This window comes from Pyrgilauda ruficollis, unplaced genomic scaffold (assembly GCF_017590135.1).
Source record: "Pyrgilauda ruficollis isolate IOZ18807 unplaced genomic scaffold, ASM1759013v1 scaffold16, whole genome shotgun sequence".
In the NCBI taxonomy this organism is placed as follows: domain Eukaryota; kingdom Metazoa; phylum Chordata; class Aves; order Passeriformes; family Passeridae; genus Pyrgilauda; species Pyrgilauda ruficollis.
Genome location: NW_024514764.1, coordinates 11,939,720 through 11,961,887, shown reverse-complemented (window position 1 = coordinate 11,961,887; position 22,168 = coordinate 11,939,720). Strand labels below are relative to the sequence as shown.

Genomic DNA, 22,168 nt, shown 5'->3' with positions numbered 1-22,168 from the left:
TCTCTGTTATCCTAGATATACCTGGCTGCTTGGTACACTTCAGACCTTTTCTGCTTCCTAAAATACCTATCCCAGACATTCCAAAGCATCAAAGAACAGTCTCCCACTGACTGGAAAAGCGTTTTTGAAGTGAGTGACCCCTTTTTGGGCTTGACCGTCCCTTTTTCAGGGAGAATGAGCTCCACTATTTGATTTTGTAGTGTTTTCTCTGCCTACCTGACCTCCTCTGCTGCTGGTGAGTGCAGTGGGATTCATTTCAAAACACGCTGTTCTAAAGAAGTTGCTGATTTTAATTTAAAAAAGATGACATTGACAAATACTTTTCAAATGTACCTTTGTATTTTTGTGGTCCGCTTCAGTTTATACCTATTTGCAGGTAAAAATGCAGAACTAAGGGCTGGGTATTCCTAACAGCAGTAGAGCTGGAATGTTATGGAGACTGTTCCAGTTATCCCAAATTCAACTGTGAATATTCAATATCTCTAGCATTTAAGGAGGACATTGGCAGTTTAGACATATAAAAATTTTAAAAATAGCATTATTGGGACATCCTGAAAAAAAGTCTTTCTCTTTCCCATCATAATTCCAGGCAACGCCATGCAGGTCGTTTTCAACAGATGTAATTATTGAAATCTTCTGATCTCCAGTTAGATCAAGCTAGCAGTGTCCTCATTCAAAGGGAAAAAATATCCTGTTTTATGGCTGACTGCATCAGCACAGAAATACAGCACTTTATGATCCTGCAGGAGTTCCACAGGCAGCCAGGCCATAATGGCCAATTAAACTGGTTTTACAGCTGCTCACTGGGAACTCAGTGAAGGTTATCTTTTTCATATCAGGAATGTGTCTTGCATTCCTGTACCTACTCCTCTCCCTCACCTGTAGCTTTCTTGTCATGCCTGCATCTTCTGCTTTTCTTCTGGGTATGTCCATATTGCAGTTTTTGGCCTCAGAGAAAAGGAACAGGATGGAAGCTCTGAAAAGCAACAGGATGGGAAAGCAACAGGATGGAAGCTCTGAAAACCTGTAAGGCTTAAACAGTGTGTTCAGGAGTGAAGAACCAGAGACATTCATGCTTGGAAGGGAAGAAGTGATTGGTTTAGTCTGGGAGCAGAGGAAAATGAAAATCATACTCAAGGAGAACTGACAGGCTGGAAATGAGCAAGAGGGATGAAACTGAAACTTCTTACTTTCACAAAAAGCTTCTTAGTTTTCACAAAAAGAAGGAAAGAACAGAGAGTCTCTGAAAGACTCCATGAGATGGACAAGTTAGAGAACAGAATGGAGATGGATTGTGTTTCATCTTCTGTATTTCCTTTGAAGATAATGGTATTTTTGTCAAGAGGAAGAAAAGGTTATATTGAAATGGTGAAGAGACTAGAAAGAACATTAGTTCTAACTTCAATGGAATAAAAAAATCAGATATTGGTGAGTGCCACAGAGAAGGAGAACATAGAGATAAAGTTGTGAGTGGCAGAATTGTGTCTGAGATGAAGGCCTGCTGTTGAAAAGGCTAGTTAAATGTTAGATAGGCTATCAAGGCAGATTAGTTGAAAACTGTTAAAACCAGATTTCCTCACAATGGTGGTAGGTTATTTTACATCCTTCAGTGGAAAAAGATGGACTGGATGATTTTTTTTTCTCGCTGTACTTTCTAGCTCTGCATTTCTGTAACTCTGTAACTCTCTTTAACTCTGGTGGCTTTGATCTGGTGTTGTTCACTGTGGAACATGTTATGAAAGTGGTGAATCTTAGGGATGAAAAGCAAAATATGCCTCTGGAATTTATATCCTGATCAAATATAATTGTACTTAATCTTATTTCTGTAACTCTGTAACTCTTTCTAACTCTGGTGGCTTTGATCTGGGTGGTTGTTCACTGTGGAACATGTTATGAAAGTGGTGAATCTTAGGGATGAAAAGCAAAATATGCCTCTGGAATTTATATCCTGATCAAATATAATTGTACTTAATCTAGGCTTTTTCCCTCAAGCTTTTCTAAATAATCAAACCTTGTCAGACAAAGTGATAGCAGTGTCTAGCAGGGTTTTCTGTCCTTTAAAAAAATCTTATCTATTACACAGTTTCTTAGTAATTTCAGCTTTAGATTAAAAAGCAGTCAAAAGCACATACTGACACAGGGTTTAATTGTTTTCATCTGTCTATTGATTAAGTGTTCAAATGTCAGAGTCTCAGAGCTGTGATATCTAATGCTTGAAAGCTTGACTGAAATCTTCACACCTTTATTTTTGCAGGACCTTGATGTTGGAGCAAAGAAGGTGAAGTTGTATGTTGGTGAGAACCTTGTATTTGATGGTGAATTAGAGAGAGGCTCTGGAGATCTCCTTGCTGACCAGAATACCACAATTGACCTTAGAGATCACAAGCAAGATAGCTCAGCCTCTCCCTCAGCTGAGAGGAAAGAAGGAAATGCACCTGCAGGTTCAGACAAGAAAACAGACCTACATTTTAAATGCTCAGAATCAAACAGTGCTTCACTGAACTGGACAGCTCTGCCAGAAGAAAATCTTCTTGAGCCTAAGATGAACTCAATCAGCTTTACAAAGAAAAATTTTTCTCAGTTAGAGGATGATCTAAAAGTGTTCCCATCTCAAGCTTGTATAAAAGATGCCAAAGAGGAGGGAGCAGCAGTTCCAGAGCACGTTCAGTCTGATGATGAGCTTTGTTTGAGTGAGCAAATGGAAAGGTTAACAGGAAGAAAACTGACTGATTCTGCAGGTGCAATTCCTTCTTGGTTACAGTCATCTTCCCAGGTAACACGGAGTAATCAAGTCTCTCCCAGTAGGCAGAAGCCTCCTTGGCTTGCTACAGAACAGAATTTCAGCTCAAGATTTCAAACACAGCCAGATGAAATAATGAAAAACTTCTCAGATCTGATAAATGAGGATGTCAAATGTCAGAGGCATGAACTGGGAGGATCCAATAGTAGAAATGCAACTGGAGACGGGAGATCACAAATGTTGACCAGAAAGGATGCTGATGTGGACTTGGACATTTTTGACTCCCTTTCTAACAAAAACTGCGGTTTGCAGTACCCTATGAGTGGAAGGAGAAGTGTCATGTGTGGTAAAAAGCTGGGATTAAACACTACAAATCTTGGAGAAGATGATTCTGCTCTCAAAGGTAAGTGGTCACAATAGCAACCTTAGTCCAAGTGCTGATGTGTTCTCCATTTTGCAGAGGCACAAAGTCATTTTAGGTGGAAGGGACTTCTGGAGATTCCTGGGAGTTTAGACAGGGGATATTAGTTTGGCTATTTGTGATATTTTCCTCATGAGAATACTCAGTCTGTCTCCTGATATGAAACACTTCAGAAAAATTTACATTCTGATTTAGGGGCTTTTCATTTATTTGGAGCAGCTGGAAGATGAAATTTCAGTAAATTACATTCTAAAAATTGACAGTCCTGTAGACAGCAAATGTTTGCTAATATCAATTTAAATCTGCAGAGAGATAAAGAAGATTACATCCCAAATTTGCAGAGTTTATTTGTGTAGTAGCTTTGTGTCTTTCTTGGTGAAAATAGATGCTCAATATATTTATTCAGAGTGAATGGAAAATTACCCTTATTTTTCTTCTCTGCTCATAATTTTACAAAGCTCTCCCTCAGACATCTTGCTTACTTATGAAGTTTTCTAATAAATTTAGCTGTTGTCTGCTCTGTGCTGTTGATTATCCTTGTCCTCCTTCCCCAAATCTCCTGTTGGAGGTGGACGCAGCTTTGTGCAGTTGTGTTCTGCCTCTGGCAGGATCCAGCAGTGTGTCCCCAGGGAACAGCAGGAGAACTGTGCAACTTCCCAAGTTCCCCTTTATCCCAACATCTGGAAATCCATGGCAAGGAAATTTTCAGGGCATGAGATAATATTTTTGTCTTTAACAAGTGTAAATAACAGAAAAGTAGAATTTCTTACCCGCAAGTTCTACTTTGTCTCTCTTTCACCAACTTGCCATTGCTTGGGATATATGTTTGTCTTCCTTTTTCAGTTTCAAGCCATGTCACTCTGACTTCTGGGTTTTGGACCCTTCATGCCCCTTCCTTGGCATTCTGTAATCCTTCAGCATTCAGTATCTTGTCTCAAATGAAGAGTTATAACAACAAGGACAACAAGACCTAGAGAATTGGAATAAGATGCTACAAAAATACAAATTGAAATTTTGGGGGTGACTGAACATCAGAACAATTCACATGAAAATGTATCTTGCTGTATATTGAATTTGGGTGTTTACACACAAGTAAGGGTGACAAGGGACAGCAAATTCACATAAATAAAGGAGTGCCAGTTCAAATTCTACAGCAGGTACTGCAGGGGTTTTTTAGACAAAGATGAGGAAAATGGATCTTTCTAAACTTAGAATGTCTGAATTTTTCCTTGTCTGACCCTCTGTGGAGAAAACAACAATTTCATCAGTGTAGCTGAAGTTACACCTCAAAGAAAAGAAGAACAGGGAAGTCTGGAACAGGGCCACCTGTCCTTCACCCACCCCACTCCCTGCAGCCCATTTACTGTTTCACACATTTCACAGTATCTGTTACATGAAAACCTTCATGTTGTGAAAACTGTAAATAAATCCCACCTTGGGAAGTTCCGTTCAGTTGTGAAAATGGAGATAAATTAGGAATTTCAATGCAAACGACAAGATGAGGGTTATAATTTTTCAGTGTAAATTTTCTCTGATTTTGTTCAGAGCAGGTTGTCCTGTGGTGCTTAAAGCTCCTGATGTGTTTTAGTGCTTGGGAAACTGCAGCCACCCAGCAGCTTTTGTTCTCTCTGCTGTGTGTGCAGGGTAAAGCCATCTTCAAATGGAGCTGAGAGAGCTTTAACAACAGGAAAACCTTTTAAATGTTTCCCTGAGAGTGCTGGATTTTAATTGGCCTGGGACTGGGAGAAGGGCAGTGGAGGGTGGGACAAAGGGAAGACTCAAGGCTCCTGTGGATGTCACAGCATGGCTTTGGTCACTAAATGCTTCACAAGAACAACAGGAATTAGGAACAGCACGTACAGGCTTGGCTCGAGTTAATGTTGCTATAAAAACATCAATTTTTCTTTGATAACCCGTTTAATGTGTGAAGGAAATGGTGGGAGCACGCTGATAAAATTTGCAAATAACATATAATTTGGTTTATTATGAGTTAAGGAGATTGAAGAACTGCACAGAACGATGAACTTGAGGACTGGAGCAATGGAATGCAATTCAGTAGAATGCTTGCAGGCTCATCTGGGGACTAATAACCAAAAATTAAGTTGTAAGTTGAGTAATCATCAATTGCAAATGACCGAGGAAGAGAAGACTCATGGCTGAGTAGCTGATGGCAGATTGAGTGAAATGCTGGTGTGAGCAGTGATTGGAGCAGTGCACTCCCAGGATGGATCAGCAGAGGCATTTTGGGTACTTGGGAAACCTCAATATCTCAACACAGGCACTTGTGAGACCTCGCCTGGAAAACTGCAGCTCTGATCATCCATTTTCAGGAAAGCTGATTACCAAGTGGAACAGATACAGAGGAGAGCTTTTAGAATGATTTGGGAAATGAAGCATGTGATTGCAGCATGGAAATATGATTGCTGTTTATAACTGCAGAGAGTAAAAAAAGAGATTAACACAACAGAGGGAGAAGAAAGGTGTTTTTTTTCTACATAGTCTTGCCCCAAAATGTAGTTTTCTAAAGTTTTGAGAGGAATTGTTTGTGGTGTGTGTCACCATCAGAAGCTGAATTGGTGGTTCAAGACACTCCTGAACCCACAGAGGAGTTGGATGTTTGAGGTGTCAATAATAAATAATGCATTTTAGATTCTAAAAAAAGCCACACCTTGTAAGCCTTCAGCCATTGGTGTCTGCTTGTGGGCTACCTTTGCTTTCCTTTCAGAGCTCCACTTCTCCTGTTACCACTCCTTAAAGTAACTCAAAACCTTTTAAATTCCCCTTGCACTGCCCAAGAGGGGTTTCAGAATTGTAACCTCTGGACTGTTGGAAGTATTTCACGTTTGAAAAGAAAAGGGAAAAACCCTCCCAAATTAGGAGAGTCAGTGGATGTTAAATACTCCTCTGTACTCTGCTCATCCCAAAATTTTCAAGCTTTGACATTTTCAAGGGGTAAATATTTGTACAGTGCCTTGTCCAGGTGAATTGTGAGGCTCTGGGATGTAGTGTTGGGGATCAGCCACCTCTTGAGTATCTGTACTGGTAGTGGTGTGAGCAAGAAAGTGACTTAAAAATGTCTGATGTTCTCTGAAGTATGAACCTTTCCTTCATGTCTGCATTTTCCTTGTGGTGTAAGGAGGAGTGCCAGGTTGGTCTCCAGCCTTTCATTCTGGAAGACAACCTTTTTCCAGGTAGTTTCCCATCTGCTTTAAAATTCTTTATTTTATCTCACGTGTCCCCGCTGTAAATGATTATTTGCCATGCATAGATTAGGAACATTGCCTCTTTCCAGTATTTCCAAAAACACAATTAAAAGTTAGTCTTGAGCAGTCTTTTGGGAAAATTTTGTTTTGCATTTCACAGCAATTGGCATTTATTCTTGATAACCATTTGTTTTAGTATCCACCCAAGGACACTGTACAGAAGTAAAATCTGGCCCACGGGCCTGTAATTGTTCACTACTCCACTTCCTTTTCTTCATTTATTTGAAGAAAATACATGAGTGACTGTTTTATTGAAAATCTTGGTTATTATCTGTTCTTAATTGTTTTGAGATGGAAATGAAGCAGTTCCCCAGTGCAGCCACAAGGAGAAGATGCTTTGCTCCCACTGGGCCCCTCTGATTTGTTACCCTGCAATTGTTGCATTCCCATTGGATATCTTGTCATTATCCTCTTTCTACATCTCACACGTGCTGAAAAATAGGAAAAATATTTGGACATAAACAGCCTAGAATGCAATGCTCACCTCATCCTCCCTGCTTGCTGAACCTACTCCTTTTCCCACCACTTTTCTTTATACACCTGTGGTTCATTTTGAGAGGAAGAACCAGCTTTTCTCCATAGTGCCTTACATGAGCCAGTTCAGCCATTTCCAGCTGTATGAAAAACCTGCAGAAATGCAGAGGGCTGTTTTAAACTCCCGGAACAGTCACACAATAAGTATCACTGAGCAAAAATCCCAATTTTTTTAAGGGCTGAGGCAAGAATTCACAGCCTCAACTTAGTTGCCGTTTGTACCATGGCAGGAGTTCTGCTTCTCCATAGGTAAAAGTGATTTTGTTCATTGTGTCTGAGTGGGGAAGGGAAACTGGGACACGTGACCTTTGTGAAAGGCAAAATAAAAGTGCTGCTGTCAGAGAATTTCCCAGTGAGGGACACGACATCATTCTGCAGAGTCAGTGTTGGAGTGGTTTGCTCCCTGTTTGTACATTAAATGCCTTTGTAATGTTGTTTTCAGATGAAGACTTTCCCATCAAGGACGTAGCAACCTCTAGAATGAAGTGGTGCAGTGAGCAAGAACACACTCTGCAGGAGTCCTGGAACTCCTTGGTGAAATTTAATTATTCCCACCGTGGTCGGATCTCGAACATGGATTTTCAAGGGGATATTTTTGATGAGTTTCTCCATCAACAGAAAATCAACCGGCCTGGAGAGTATCAGAGAAAAGAGGGACTACAAACACTACCAAAGAAGCAAGAGGAAGAAAATTCTGTGGAGATACAGGATGGAAGTGATTTTAAAATCCCAGTTTTACCTCATGGGCAGCACTTGGTGATAGACATCCGAACAACGTGGGGAGACAGACACTATGTTGGGCTTAATGGAATTGAAATTTTCAGTTCTAAAGGAGAGCCTGTTCAGATTGCAAAAATAACAGCTGAACCCCCTGACATAAATATTTTACCAGCTTATGGAAATGATCCCAGGATAGTGACCAACCTAATAGATGGGGTGAATCGGACCCAGGATGATATGCACCTCTGGCTGGCACCATTCACCCCTGGAAAACCTCACTTTGTCTTTATTGACTTTGTGAATTCCTGTCAGGTGGCCATGATTAGGATCTGGAATTACAATAAATCCCGGATCCACTCCTTCCGAGGTGTGAAAGACATCATCATGGTGCTGGATGAGCAGTGCATCTTTAAAGGAGAGATTGCCAAAGCCTCAGGAACCTTGTCTGGAGGTAGGCTGCAATTTTTGATTTTCCTTGTGGAAATAGCAGTACAATACAAACAAAATACATTTGGCTTGTTTGTTACCATTTTCCACTTCAAAGCAAGCTGGCACTTTGTCTGCTGTTTAATTCAAAACCATAATGCAAAGTCCATTAATGCATTCTTCACTGATACTGGGGATTTTAGCAGCATGCAAAGCTAATCTCCATTTTTAACTATGTCTTAGCAACCAGTCTGTGTTTCAATCCCATCAGATAGGCACTAGAAATTTCAAAGTTCCAGCTTTGACATACATGGTCCTTGGAAAAGGTGATTGGGAAGCTTTATTTCCCATTTTCTTTTTTATGTATCTAAAATCTGGCTGAATTCTCTAGTGATTTCTCTAAGTTTCCATTGAATTTCCATTAGAGAAATGGAATTTCCATTGAAATGAATGACTATTAGAGAAATTGTCCAGAGAGTTGCTGGATCGCCCAAAAGCTTCAGGAGCATTTCCTGGTGCTTTGACAAGAGTTTCCAGCAGGGTGTTATAGAATCCATTAGAGAATTGAAATTCTCTAATTTTCCATCTGAATTCTCTAATTTTCCATTGTGCAGTATAAGTTTGAGAGTGAAACTCTAATTATAGCCATAGTCAGTATCAATTGGCCCTATATTATCTTTAAACACTGCTGCAAATTAAATGCAAAGAAGGACCAAAAATAATTTTTCTCATTCTTTATATTCTTTTTGCATTATTTCTCCTTTTAATTCTGTGTGTTGCCTTCAGCTCCAGAGCATTTTGGGGATACCATATTGTTCACTACTGATGATGATATTCTTGAAGCCATTTACTACTATGATGAGACATATGATGGAGAAATGGGAGATTCCAGCTCCCTGAGATATGAGGAAGAGCTGAAGAGGCCAACAACTGCAGACAGGGAGGGAGATGAGAGACCTTTTACACAAGCAGGGTTGAGAACAGAGAATCAACAGGTGGGGGCCTCTATGTTCAAAACTCTATAAATGTCTGTTTGAAATATGGAAGTAATAGACACATTTCCAGGCTGGAATAAAACTGCAGAAAAACTAACGCAATTATTGCTATTTTAAAGACATTTTTCACCAGATCAATAATTTATGCTATTTTTTTAAAGCCCTAAAGGTCCTCCAAGTTGTGGTTTCCCTGATTAATTAATAAGCCTACTTCTTTGCTTACTTGGATAGAGACTAGGGGGAGTTCTTTATGGTTTGGGTACTCCTGAAGGTTTCTGCACTATCAGTGATTTTTCTCATACAGCTACTCCTGTACGCTGCTACTCCTGAGTAGCTGTGCTCCCTGGCACTCCAAACCAAAGGTTTTTCCATATTTTCCTTATTGTTGGTTTCTTCCTCCACAAATGAAGGATGTTAAATGAGAAGGGTCTCTTCCTCTCAACCCTCCCCTTATTTTTCCTCTTTTTTTTTTTTTTTTTTTTTTGACTAGCATCATCACAGGTTTGGGTGCATTTTGCATCATAAAAGCACCTGTTTTCTAGTCCATGCAGAAGGTATTTCACTCCTTGGAGGAAGGCTGTATTTCCAAGCTCTTGAGCTCTTGCCTTATGCCATTCCAGCCCAGCAGTCCAGTGTCTGAGCAAAGATCCCACAGGATTTTCTCAAGGTGGTGTGTGGCAGTCTTTGACCTGTTTTCCTTCAAATTTTCTCAAAATTTGAAACTCTCTCAAAATCTTCCTGAGCATCCTCTGTTGCATCAGTGAGGTTGTCTTTTTCTAGGGTTCACACTCTTACTTGGGAGTCTGTCAGGAGATCCAAAGCTGAATCAATCCAAATTCCAGCTGCTCCAGCCAAGATCTGCCCAAGGATGTATGGTTCCTAACGAGCCTCGTGTGGTTGCCAAACTTTCCCCTTCTGTCTTGTCCTGTTTTTCTTGTGGCTCAAGACAAAAGAAAAGGAGATCCAGTGGTGCTGGAATTTGATCTCACTGTTAAGACCAGAGTCAGTGGCTTTAATCCTTAGACTTCTGCAGGAATTTTGATCCCATCTTTGCTTGCAGTAGCTGAAACTGCTCAGAACCTTGCACAGTGCAGGGTTTCATGAAGACAAACTGAAGCTGACCTTTCTTTTCCTGATCACCTGTTTATTGTGAGCATTCACCAGGACCTCTCCCATGGCAGAAGCTTGGCCCTGGAGTGCCAGGTCCTTGCTCAGACACAGGCCCTGCCTTTCATTTTGCTGTTCAGCTCTGATGCCCTTCACACCCTGCTGTAACTCTGAAAGTGCTGTATCAGCTGTGGAGTAACAAAAGCTGTTGTGACTGAGCCATTGATCTCCCTGTCACTGTGTGTTTGCTGGTACCATCAGGACTTCTGTAGGGGGATGTTTGTGCTACCAGAGTGATACAGATCCACTGCACAATTTGTCCTCCCCAGCCTAACGTTGTCAGACCAGTATTGACCAGTTTGAGCAGCCCTGCTGTTCTTTCCCCTTTATTCCCTGTTGCACATTTAGTAGATGAAATTATGTGTTTTACTAAAAACTTTCCAAAAGCTCTTACAGAGATGTCTTACTTGTCTGTCTGTCTATGAATTCAGGAATCTTTAACATGTTGATTTTATAGCAGATCAGACCTGTGCCTACTGCACTTGGTTCAACTCTGGGGCCAATAGTGGCTGCTGAGAGAGAAAGAAAGAACAGCACAGACACAGAGTGCTGTTTCTCTAAAACACTCATTCAGCCCTTAGAAATGTGTCTCACAAGGACTTTTTAACTTAACCTCTGTGTTTAATATCCTGCCACAGATTTTTATTGCATTAATTCATCCACCAGCTTTTTGAACCCACGTGCACTTTTAAAATTTACAGTGCTCCATGGCAAATTTCCCAGCTGAACCTGCATGGCACAAAGAACCTCCTTCTGTTTGTTCCTAGCTTCATTTAATGTCCTCTAGGTTTTGTGTTGGAAGAAACGAAACAATTATTCCCCACTCCCTTCTTCAAGCCACTCAAGAGATTTATACCCCTGTGTTAGTCTTCTAAATATTTTCCAGAATGGTTGCTCCTAGGAAGGTGTTGAACATTTGGTCAGGTGTAAGATCATGGTAATACTTTCTGCTTTTTATTGCTTTTCCAATAACTCCTGTATTATGGTGCCGTTTTGTTTTAGCCATAAGAATCTAAGAACAGAGGTAGGACAATGCCCACTAGCAGAAGTAGATGAAATAGTAGAAAACGAGGCCATATCTGGAAGAAAATATATTTGGCATCAGTGGAATGGAATCATGAGGAAGGGATCTGAGTAGATAAGAAAGGGAGAAAAGAGGTCATAAGGTGCCTTGGCACAAATGGTTTATGGTCTGCTAGGGAGGGCATTATTTTGCAATCAGTAAACCCAGTGTCCATGGGTTTTGATTTTCAATAAAGTTGCAAATTTTAATTCCCAGTCTGATGTTTTAGAATTGTTGTGAGGAACAGAACTGGCTTGTGAGAGAGGTACCCCCAGTGGGAGGGATTTTCCACTGCGTAGGTTCTGTGGGTTTATTTCAGAGCCCATTTCTTGTTCAGTCTCACCTGAATTACCTTGATTCCCCCAGGGACATTTGCTGCCACATGGAGGATATTGCAGTCTGGGAGCCCATGAGATCCTGGGGATCAGTGGTTAAATTGCAGGGATCTAATGGAACAAGGAGACAAGTGTTGACAAGTCTTTATTTATTTTACTTAGGCACAGTGTAGATCCATTTGATGTATTGTGGCTGACAGGAAGTTTATTTCTAATGATGAATTAAAGAGAAAGAGTCTGGACTTCTAATTTCCTGTTTGGCCTTTTGACTACTAATGAGGATTGAGCTGATATTTTTATAGAGCTACTTATAAAAATGCCAAGATTTCATTCTAATCTACTATTATTTATTTTGGAGCCAGTACTGGTATATGTGAAGTTAAGATTGTTTTCTCTGTTTTACATTTGTCCACAGAGAACAGAATTTGCCATTTTATCCCACTTAGTCAGTGAAGTGAACTCTATCTGCAATCCTTTGCCATTTTTGTCTTTACTACCCTGATTGCCCCAGTGTGATCAGCAAATTTTGTCATCTGTTTCTTCACTTTTCTGAACAGCATAGGCAATTTTTAATTAGCATTGCCAGAGCACAAGCACAAGCTTTTGGACAAGTTTGCTTGTTTGTTCTGCCTCTTAATTCCTGAGAAGAAATTGTGGTGGCACTCTCTGGTCTTGACTTCCTTCCAGACTCCTTGTGTCTGCAACAGATTTGCAACATATTGCAAATACAGCATATTATCACTTGCTGATGGCAGTCAGCAGGGAAATAAGTGTTATTTAAGGATTTCAGCCTCTTTGAGAAGAGGTAGCTCACACTATGGAGTCTCCCATTTCACATTTCTATATGCACTAAGCTAAAACCGTGCCCTAATGTCTTGGCTTTCAAACCCACCTGATATTCTACATTTTGGGTCATGTTTTCCATTTTTTGCAGGACAGCCTCGGTGGGGAGGCAGAGGAGAGATTGATATACAAAAAGAAACAGGTACAAATATAACTGTTTTACAAATATAGACTTCCTAAGCAGTCAGTGTAAGTGTAATACTGAACCTGTTCCTTGACTTTCTTTTTAGGTTCAAGAGCCAGACTCTGCCTCTGAATGCATACCAAAGGAAACAGGAATATTTACTGGAAAATGTAAGTTCTTACATTTACTTCTTGCTTTACCAGCCTTCCCCCAAACATGTTATCAGGGATGATCTGATTTGTCAGAGCTGTACAGCACTTTGTGACAGATGCCTGGTCTAGAATAAAGAAGAGAATTGAATATTTAAGGCAGAAGCTTTGTTTGCTATGGCATTTACAACATTATATTGTAACAGTTGGCTTTTAATCTCAGAAAAATAACATTAGCCATTTGCCTAGTCCCTGAATGGGATTTCTAATAGCTGTGTCCCTTACCCAGTAATTCTCTCCCAATCCTTTGTATTTATGTACTGACTGAATTTTTTAGATTGGATTGACAATAGAAACCCTAGAGTAAAGCTAGATCAGAGTGTTATATCCTGCTTAAGTACCTGATTTATTATCCTGTACCAAACCAGCTCTCTGTGGGCCTTTCAGCTGTTGTCCAGAGAGTTTCTGGATAGCCCAAAAGCTTCAGGAGCAGTTTCTGGTCCTTTGACAAGAGTTTACAGCAGGGTGTTAGGAAATAATTTTCACCCTGAGAGCAATCCAACACTGGATTGAGAGGGTTTGGAATCTGCCAGCCTTGGAGACAGGAAAACATCCCCTGGATGAGCTCTTGAGAGCCTTGATGCTGGACTTGTTCTGATCTTGGTGCTGGATTAGACACCTTCAGAGGTTCCTTTTCCTCACGTCATCCTCAGATTCTGTAAGCAATCCTAAGCTCTGGGGAATACTAAATCTGTGTGGATGGCTGCTTCAGGGCCGCTTTGCACTGGAGAACAGACTGATTCTGCTCCTGCAGCTTGTACCCTGAGCAGCTTTAGTCTCAGCTCTGGCCTTGGGACTGGTATCTGCTGTCAGTGTGGCCAGAGCTCCAGATTTATCAGCTGACAGCTGTTTATTTCTTTGTGTCCCAGCAAATGCTGATGAAATCTTACTCCCAAGTGAATCTCTGTGTGTATCAAGACTTGCTCTGGCTTTTTAGGGGTAACTGGGCTGGATGGTTTAAGAGGTTTAATGCTTGTTTGTTTTACAAACATAAATTGTGACTACTGGTGCTTCTTTAGACATTACCCAGCCTGATTATTTGTGGGCTTCTGTAGTGTGTGAAATGAAAGGTATTATTAATTTACAGGGATGGATTTTTATGGAACCTGATCAGATTGGAATTTTACTTGTTATATCTGTACATGCTATTTCTGTCTTTTCAGTAAGGCATAAAACAGGTGGAACAGGAGATTCACATTCAGCCTTTTGTCCATCTGGATTTTCTTTCCTGTTTATTTTCTGGAGATACAGCCTAATCAATATTTGTGCTTTTCACTGATGCTGTTCCATGAAAATGCTTCCATGTGTCCAGTTCTGATGTGAAGAAAATAATTTAAAAACATTAGTAAACCAAGTTTTTTCTTTGCTTTAACTGTGAGTAGGTGTTTTCTAAAAATGTATGGATTTCTGAGAGGCTGGATTTATGTGAATCTGTACAGCCATTTAGCTGGTGAAAGATGATGGATAGACTTCAGACTAATGGGTCTTCTCTGCATCTGCATAATCACAAAATCTGTCATGTAACTGCTTAGATGTGTCACTGGCTGGCTGGCAGGGTGCAGTCCCAGTAATGAGGCACTTGGGAACGTGCTTGATCAGCAGTTGTGTAATTTCAAGTGAACAAGGTGTTGGTGGCACATTGAAGGGCTCTGACATAGATTAAAAGAAGCTGCTGTTACATGGAGGTGGACAAAGAGAGCAGGAAATATCCAATTCCAGCATATAAAGTAATTTAATCTATACAAAATATCCATGCTGCTAATCACTGAGATTTGCACTGATGTTTACATTGGCTCATCACCACAAACCAGTAAGTTTACAGAGGCATTAAATCTATATTCCTTTATGTAGGCCTGCAAATGAACTTCACCATGACCTGGGGAGACTCTCATTACCTGGGGCTGACAGGACTTGAAGTGATAGGAAAGGATGGTCAAGCATTAAAAATCAATGCAGAACAGATTTCTGCTTCACCCCAAGACTTAAATGATCTTCCAGAGTACACAGGAGATTCCAGAACGTTAGAAAAGTAAGTAACCAAAGACTTGGGATGCATTTTACATCAGATTTTCTGAAGTGACACATTTCTATAAACTTATGTTAACACATGTTAATGTGAACATGATTTTTATCCCATCACTGCTCATTCTTGGAATTCACAGGCTGTCCAGGAACAGCTTGTTGGAGAAACATGAATGAGATGTTTCCAAAAGATGGTGTTTGAGCTGGGAGATGAGAACATGCCTGGTTGGTATTTCTGCCAAGGACTTTCCAGGAAGGAATGTGGGTGTTCTGTAGCATCTGTCTGTGCATATTGAGTGATATTTATGCAGGATTTCTGGATAATTTCAAGGAAAAATTTCACGTTAGCAAAGAGTGAGGATGTGTTGGGGAATTGCACCAATAGGTGCCATTCTTTTGGCCAATTTGCAGTGCTTTTTCTGGCAAATCTAATGAAGTTTTCTTCATTGACAAGTATATTTCCTCAGATTAACTTGTGCATCTAAATGGCAGCAGTATAGAAATGATAGGCTGTAGATCTGGAGAGGACTTGGCATTTTGGATGTTATTGAAGCTGCATCCTGTTGTTTCTGAGTCATCTCTTCATTTTAAAGGGTATTTTTGGTTGTAATCCTGTCTTGCTGGCATGTTTATGGGCTGGGACCAGGTTTATGAATTAGGACATGTCTTTTCAAAGGCTCTGGAGTCTTCCTTAGAATGTTGTATTTATCTCCATGCACACTAACTCCATTTGTAATTTCTGCTAATCTGATTAATGCAGATATCAGCCTTACTTGTGTGTAATTCCTTGTTCTTTCTGCCATCTTGTATGAAAATCTCCTCTGTAGGCAGTTGCTGATCTAAGAAATCTTCCCATGCCATCCCCTGTGATGAGCAGATTCTGCTGGGGGAGTCCCTGCAGACCCCACCCTGATGGACCCAGATGCAAAGAATTCATTTACCTTTTTTGTTGGTGCCTTCTCCTCTCTGAATGCTCCTTTTGCAGCCTAGTGATATGTTGATCATACAGAATTTCTGGCAAGCTTTCTGCCCCGATGTATTTGAGGGATTTTATTTATTGTATCTTTTGCTTGCTAGCCTTCAGACTCTTTTTTTGGCCTGTGTGTACGCATTTAACCTTCCAGAGTTTATGAGTCTATCAATTTAGGGCTTTTTTCGTCATGAATTTTGCTGAAAGATAGCCCATAATAACTTTGTTTATCCTGCTACTGAGCCAGGCTGCCTTTGAGTTTTCAAGTCCTCCTTCTTTCTAACATCTTTCTTAGTAAGTGGGTTATATTTTTAATTTTTATTTTATTTTTTTTACCTTCTTGATTGTTTTGCTGGAGAACTTTTTTGGGCACAAGAAATAGAGGCTCTTTTGGCTCTGGGTATTCCTGCAAGCATGCTGAATTTGAGTACATTGCAGTGCTTTCAACTGTGGCTTTTGGAATAAGTCCCATGTACTATTCAAGACCAAATCAAGAATTATCTCCTCTCTCATGGACTCCCTAATCAGTTCCTCTGTGAAAGAGTCATTATTCAAATCTTTTTCTTTAAGGAATTGCTAAGTCTGGCACTCATTCTTCCATTAAACTTTTAAATAAATAGTAAGTATAAACTTACTTTTTTGGCAGCGTACCAAAGTAATTACAGTGGAAAATTAATTCATATTCTCCTTTACTCCATCTTTGTATGGCACAGTTTGTGGTAGAAGAATATAATGTCAGAAACCAGCAGATTTAACTTTATTTAGTCTGCCTGAAGCCTGTGCTGCCATGAAAAGACATTGTCCTGCTGGCTGGAAGCTTTGTAAGATAGCAGGGATGTGGCTAATTGTGTCCACGAGGGATGTGAGCAAACCAGGTCCTGCTCAGGGTTATCCAGCTGCCATCCAGCTCCTCCTCGGATCCAGCAGCCTTGTGTTGGCATAGAAACACCCTGCAGGGTGCCAGATCCACTGCTTTGGGTGAGGAGCTGCCTTCAGGAGTTATAGTGTGCCTGGCTTTGAGTTCTGCCTTCAGCCACTTTGCTACAAAGGCACTTGAGTTTTCCTTTGTCCGTCCTTGTTCACACAGAGAAAACCTAAGGATTTCGCTGTTTTTCCTAAGCAGACACAAGAAAATACTGATTTTTTTCTCCCTCCACTGCCTTTAGTTCAATACTTGTATGCTATTTTTGATGTTTTCTGTGCTTTTAATTGCATGCACAAGGGCATGAGAAGCCCTGGAAGCGGCATCTAGAATAAAATGAACCTTAGGAAAGTCCCTGCCTTTGATGAGAGAAGGCAGCTTTTCCTTTTGTGCAGCTAATGGACTTTTCTCTTTGTAGGTTAATAGATGGGACTAATATCACAGTGGAGGATGACCATATGTGGCTCATTCCCTTCTCTTTTGGAGAAGATCATCTGCTCACAATCCATTTTGATAAAACTGAAAGTATTGCTGGGCTTCGCTTTTGGAACTATAATAAATCTCCAGAGGATACCTACAGAGGGGTAAGTAAAAGAAAAGGAGCACTGCCAGCAAAAATATACAGCAGTGCATTGGAAAATTGGTACTGTGATGAATGAATATAGCTGCCTTAATGGAACACCATAAATCTTTCTAGATTGTCTGAGGCTGAATTTTGTGGCAGGTATAATGCATTCCTGTCTCCACAAACAGCAGATAGTAAAAAAAAAAAGCCAGAGATGGTTTAAAGAACTCTTCACAGCTGATTTTTCTAAGAGACACATACAATAGCACATATTATTTTCAGGATATATGATTCTGAACTGGTATCCTCTCAATATCTTGTATTTAGACCTACTATATGATTCTGTATTTCCTGAAATGCTGGGAATGATATGAGGGAAACTTTTCCAAAGAAATTCTGTTTAGTTCAGGTTCAGAAGGCCACTCACTCAGTACTGCCTTTTCCAGGAAGAGTCTTTTGAAATATGAACATTTAATAAATGGAAATTTGCCACCTTCAAGCAGTTTGGCTAAATTAATTCAGCTAAATAATTTTTAATTCTTAAATAATTTTATAATTAATTTAGCTAAATATTTTTAATTTTTTTTTAATTTTAGCTAATTCAGCTAAATAAAAATTTAGCTAAAATTAACATAAATCCTCTCTTATTTGCAAATTGCCTGCTTTGTATTTTTTTTTCCATACTAAATTGTTGGGATTCCCAATTGACACCTGATGGAGATAATTTTACACCTTTTCACTCTGAGTTTGGCTGTCCCTGCTTCCCCTGCTGTACTTACACATGTCATGATAACACTTGTAATGATAATTATAATTAACCAGAGGTTGCTGCTCATTGCACAGAAAGTTTAGCAATCACCTGTTACCAGATTTTCCACCCAAAGGCAACTGTTGCATTCTCAATTCCAATTCAGGCAATAAATAAGAACAAAAATGTTGGCACATATTAAACTGGAGAGAGGACAAAAAATATCTCTATTTAATCCCAGATATCCAGAGATTTGAATAGAGGGCCCCTGATTTTGTGCTCCATCACATTTGTCCAGCACGTTTGACACGTGGGAGGGTTCTGGAGCATTTTGAGCATTACCATCTAAACATACAAATGAGGGCTTTTAGTGTCATTTGTGTTCTGATTTCAGCTGGGAGAGAGTTAATTTTTCCCAGGAACTGTGTTTTGGATTTAGGGTGATAATAATGATGGTAACTTAGTGATATTTTAGTTGTTGCTGAGCAGTGCTTATTAAATCTGTAAAATCTAACATGGAATTTGGTCTCTGGAGGCCAAACTAATTTATTAAAAAAAAGGAAGGTGTATATTTAGCAGTTTACTTGGCTAGGTAGGAAAAAGAAGTGAGTCTGATACAGGTGAATCTGGTACCTGCATGAATACTGAAAGTCCCATGAGTGTTAGTGGATACCACTTAAAGGAGGAGCCAATACCTGCAGCCTTGTAGAAGGATAAAATAAATTATTTGGAAAACAAAAGATGCAAGGTCCACTGGGCCACAGGAAAGTAGGTTTTAGGCTGTAAACCCAGGGCATCCTGACATCTGTCTCTTGAAGTATTGCTGCTCCTTCTAGGAAGCAGTCCCTGGGTGTGAGATGGGATGATTTGTTAGGCAGCTGCAGGCTGGGGGATTCTAGTCACAGCTTTAGTGTGAGAGGGTAATGGCAGTGACTGTCAGAATGAAGACTTGGGTGCTATTTGCAGCTCTCTGAAAAATCACCTTGTGAGAGCTTTGTTATGCCATTTGTAAAATGCAATATGTGATGGCTGAGTGCCTCCTCAGATGATGAGAATTACTTAGAAATGAGGGCTGTAAAGGGCACATAAATATAAGCAGCTGTGGTATAATAGGTAAGATTCCATCTCTGACTCTCCAGACTTCCCATTCACTACGTGTTTCCGTTTAGGAAAGTGAATTTCAGTGGATTTCTCACTTCCTCTCCTTAGCCTGGCAGACTTATTCAGCTGGAAAGCAGCATGCAGAAGAGTTTCTCATATGAAAAAGATGTTTCCTTTATTTGATCCCAAGTGTATTGAAGATGAAGCCAGAAATAGTTATTTCTCCACACTTGGTAGTCATACAAACATTCTCTCCTAATTAATCTTCATGGAAATGAACTGAGCCCCTCCTCAGTTGTCAGTCTAGCACAAACTGGTGTTTGTTGAGAGACACAGGGCAGTAAATGCTGCTTGTGATGAACATTAAGTTATATTTAACAAATTAGAGATCAAGGAGCAGTGATTAATTGTTGCAGCCTGGTTGAATTGTTCTGCACCTGGGATCATGGATGCAGCTCCACATGGTGCTGCTGGGGGAGGGTGAAGGGACCACGACTCCTGCATCACCTGAATAAATGTCCCTGAATTATTCACTTTAATCTCCGAGGTGTGCTTGCATCTATGAGGTGGCCACAGCTCAATTGTCTCTGGTACAGGTACCTTTTTTTTATTCATATGCCCTGAGGTTACACACAGCACTGCTTGGCAGAGGAGTTTGTGTGATCATGGAGAAATCCAAGTGCCACCTGCCACAAAGAAAAATAGGACTGCTGAAATACAGGCTGCTGTAAATGCAACAGAAGCACCAAAGTCTGCTCTAGAGAGAGCAGCAGGCTGTGGGATTTCTGGAAGCGTGCCCCCAGCCAGGCTGGGCAATCCCAGCTGCCTTAGCAGAGCATTCAGGTGCAGGATGTCTCCTCAGGTTCCCTTTGTGACATGGGCTGACTTGAGAGCTTCCCATTCTCTTGATGTGTGTAAATATTGCTGCAGGCTCAGGAATCAGTGGATGGTTTAGGTTGGGAAAGAGCTGTAAGGTCATCATGTCAAACTGCAAACCTCACACTGCCAAGGCCAGCACTGACCCATGTCCCCAAGGGCCTCATCTACACCTCTGAAATCCCTGCAGGGATGGGATCCCCACCACTTCCCTGGGCAGCCTGTGCCAATGCTTGAGCACTCTGGGAAGAAGAGAGGCTTCAGTTTGCTGAGATCTAGTGCCATGCAGTAATTAAAGGATCTGTCAATACTTTTTTTTAGTATTTTTCCCTCCAAATCCTCACCTCTGCTATCCCCATCAATGTCAGTGATGACATGGACACTATGGATTGCAGCTTTCTTTTGCCAAAGGAAGTCACACTCTAGAGGAACGAAATAAATACAGCTAAGTGAAATTATTTCAGTCTCTGAAGTGAATGGAATTGTTTGCAATTATTTTAATGGAAGTCATGTCATGTAACATCAGATAATCTTATGTTTTGCTCTTTTAAACCAGGCTAAGGTGGTCCATGTGGTGCTGGATGGGCACAGCATCTCCCCCCTGGATGGCTTCCTTATCCGCAAGGGACCAGGCAACTGCCACTTTGACTTTGCTCAAGAAATTCTCTTTATTGACTATCTACAGCCCCAGCCAGCTCCTAAAGTACACAGGAGGTAAAACAGGATGTCTTTGTTGTCTGAACCACAGGATTTCTCTTCACTGTTGCAGTGTCATTTCACATTCCCTGTTGGAGTTGCCTGTGTGAGGCTCCTGGATGAAAACATGGAGCACTTAGAGCAGAGCTTCACTTGGTTTGAACCCTGACCAAACTGCTCTGAGCTCTGAGGGGAGTCTGGTCCAGCATCACAGGTGGAGGTGTTGGGGTGGTGGCTGTGGAGGTTTAATTATTTGGGTTTGTTCTTTTCTGAATGAGCCAAGGGTATGTAAAAAAAACTGGTTTGCCTTGTTTTTTGTTTTTTTTTTTGGCAGGAATGCTTCAAAGACACTGGAACAAGCCAGCATGGACTATGAAGCACCATTAATGCCCTGTGGTTGTATCCTTCCCTGTCCTCTTCCTTGTCATATGGGATATTTTAGAGTTACATACCATGGTTAGGAGTCCTGAGCTTTATAAATCCAACAATTTCAGGTGCTTTAAGGTATTAACCAGATACCAAACATATGAGAAAGGCTTCCTTAAAGTATAGCTTAAGAATAAATCAGTGAAACATCATATGTGAATATGTGGCCTGTTTTCAGATCCTCTGGTAGCTTTTTCTCCTGAACTGCAAATAAGAGTCTCTGACATCGTGGGCTGCGCAATACATTTTCAAATAGTCTGTTAGGACAAAGCTTCTGTATTGATATTTTCCTTAATAGCCTTTTGCTTTTTAGTTATTTTCCAGTTCCAGCTCCTGACGAGTTGGGGTGATCCCTACTACATTGGTTTGAATGGGCTGGAGCTGTTCAATGAGCATGGAGAGCAAATCCCACTGACTGAGAACAGTATCCTTTGCACACCAAGCACCCCTGGCCCTGCTGATGCACTTTACTCCCTGGCACATTGACACAGGGCATCACTGCACATTGCCAGGTTGTCCTATTAACTTGGACAAGGGATTAACTTGGCTTCTATTTCTCTGTGTTTTGGTGATGAATCTCTTTCCCATATGTTTTTATGGATTCTGTGTATTTCCAGAACGTTTTTTCTCTCAATGGGATGCACCAACAAAGCAGGACAAAGTTAGAGAGGGCTTAAGAAGGGTGTGGTATTTTCTGCTTTTGACATTTTTTCTGTGGTGGGGAAGGACCAGAAAGTTTGCTGAGCTATAGATTCATAAGAAAACATTGAATTCAGTGGTTTGGTTTTTGTTTTTTTTTGTTATGGAATCTTTCATTGTGCCTCAAGAAATTTTTTCCTAACTCTTGTTCTGGAGATTTAGGCTGTTCTAGACACCCAATGCAGTGATGAAGATCAGGGCTGAGAGTTTGAATTGAGTTTGATTCAGTGCTCCCTGGATATCCAATAGAGGGAATTAGGGACATGTTGGGAAGATTGATGTTCATCAAGGTTGCACTTTGTG

The 22,168-nt window shown here is 40.6% G+C and overlaps 1 protein-coding gene across 1 annotated transcript in view; it reads left to right on the top strand.

Annotated features, from left to right (window-relative positions):
* The window catches only part of LOC121350967 (katanin interacting protein), a 56,643-nt gene that overhangs the window by 24,146 nt on the left and 10,329 nt on the right, over positions 1-22,168 (top strand). Inside the window, exons 14-23 of the mRNA XM_041462776.1 lie at positions 2,255-3,143; positions 7,401-8,129; positions 8,891-9,099; positions 12,599-12,649; positions 12,738-12,801; positions 14,692-14,869; positions 17,173-17,338; positions 20,601-20,758; positions 21,075-21,139; positions 21,480-21,590. Coding sequence (XP_041318710.1) covers positions 2,255-3,143; positions 7,401-8,129; positions 8,891-9,099; positions 12,599-12,649; positions 12,738-12,801; positions 14,692-14,869; positions 17,173-17,338; positions 20,601-20,758; positions 21,075-21,139; positions 21,480-21,590 — 2,620 coding nt within the window. The remainder of the gene's footprint in view (positions 1-2,254; positions 3,144-7,400; positions 8,130-8,890; positions 9,100-12,598; positions 12,650-12,737; positions 12,802-14,691; positions 14,870-17,172; positions 17,339-20,600; positions 20,759-21,074; positions 21,140-21,479; positions 21,591-22,168) is intronic.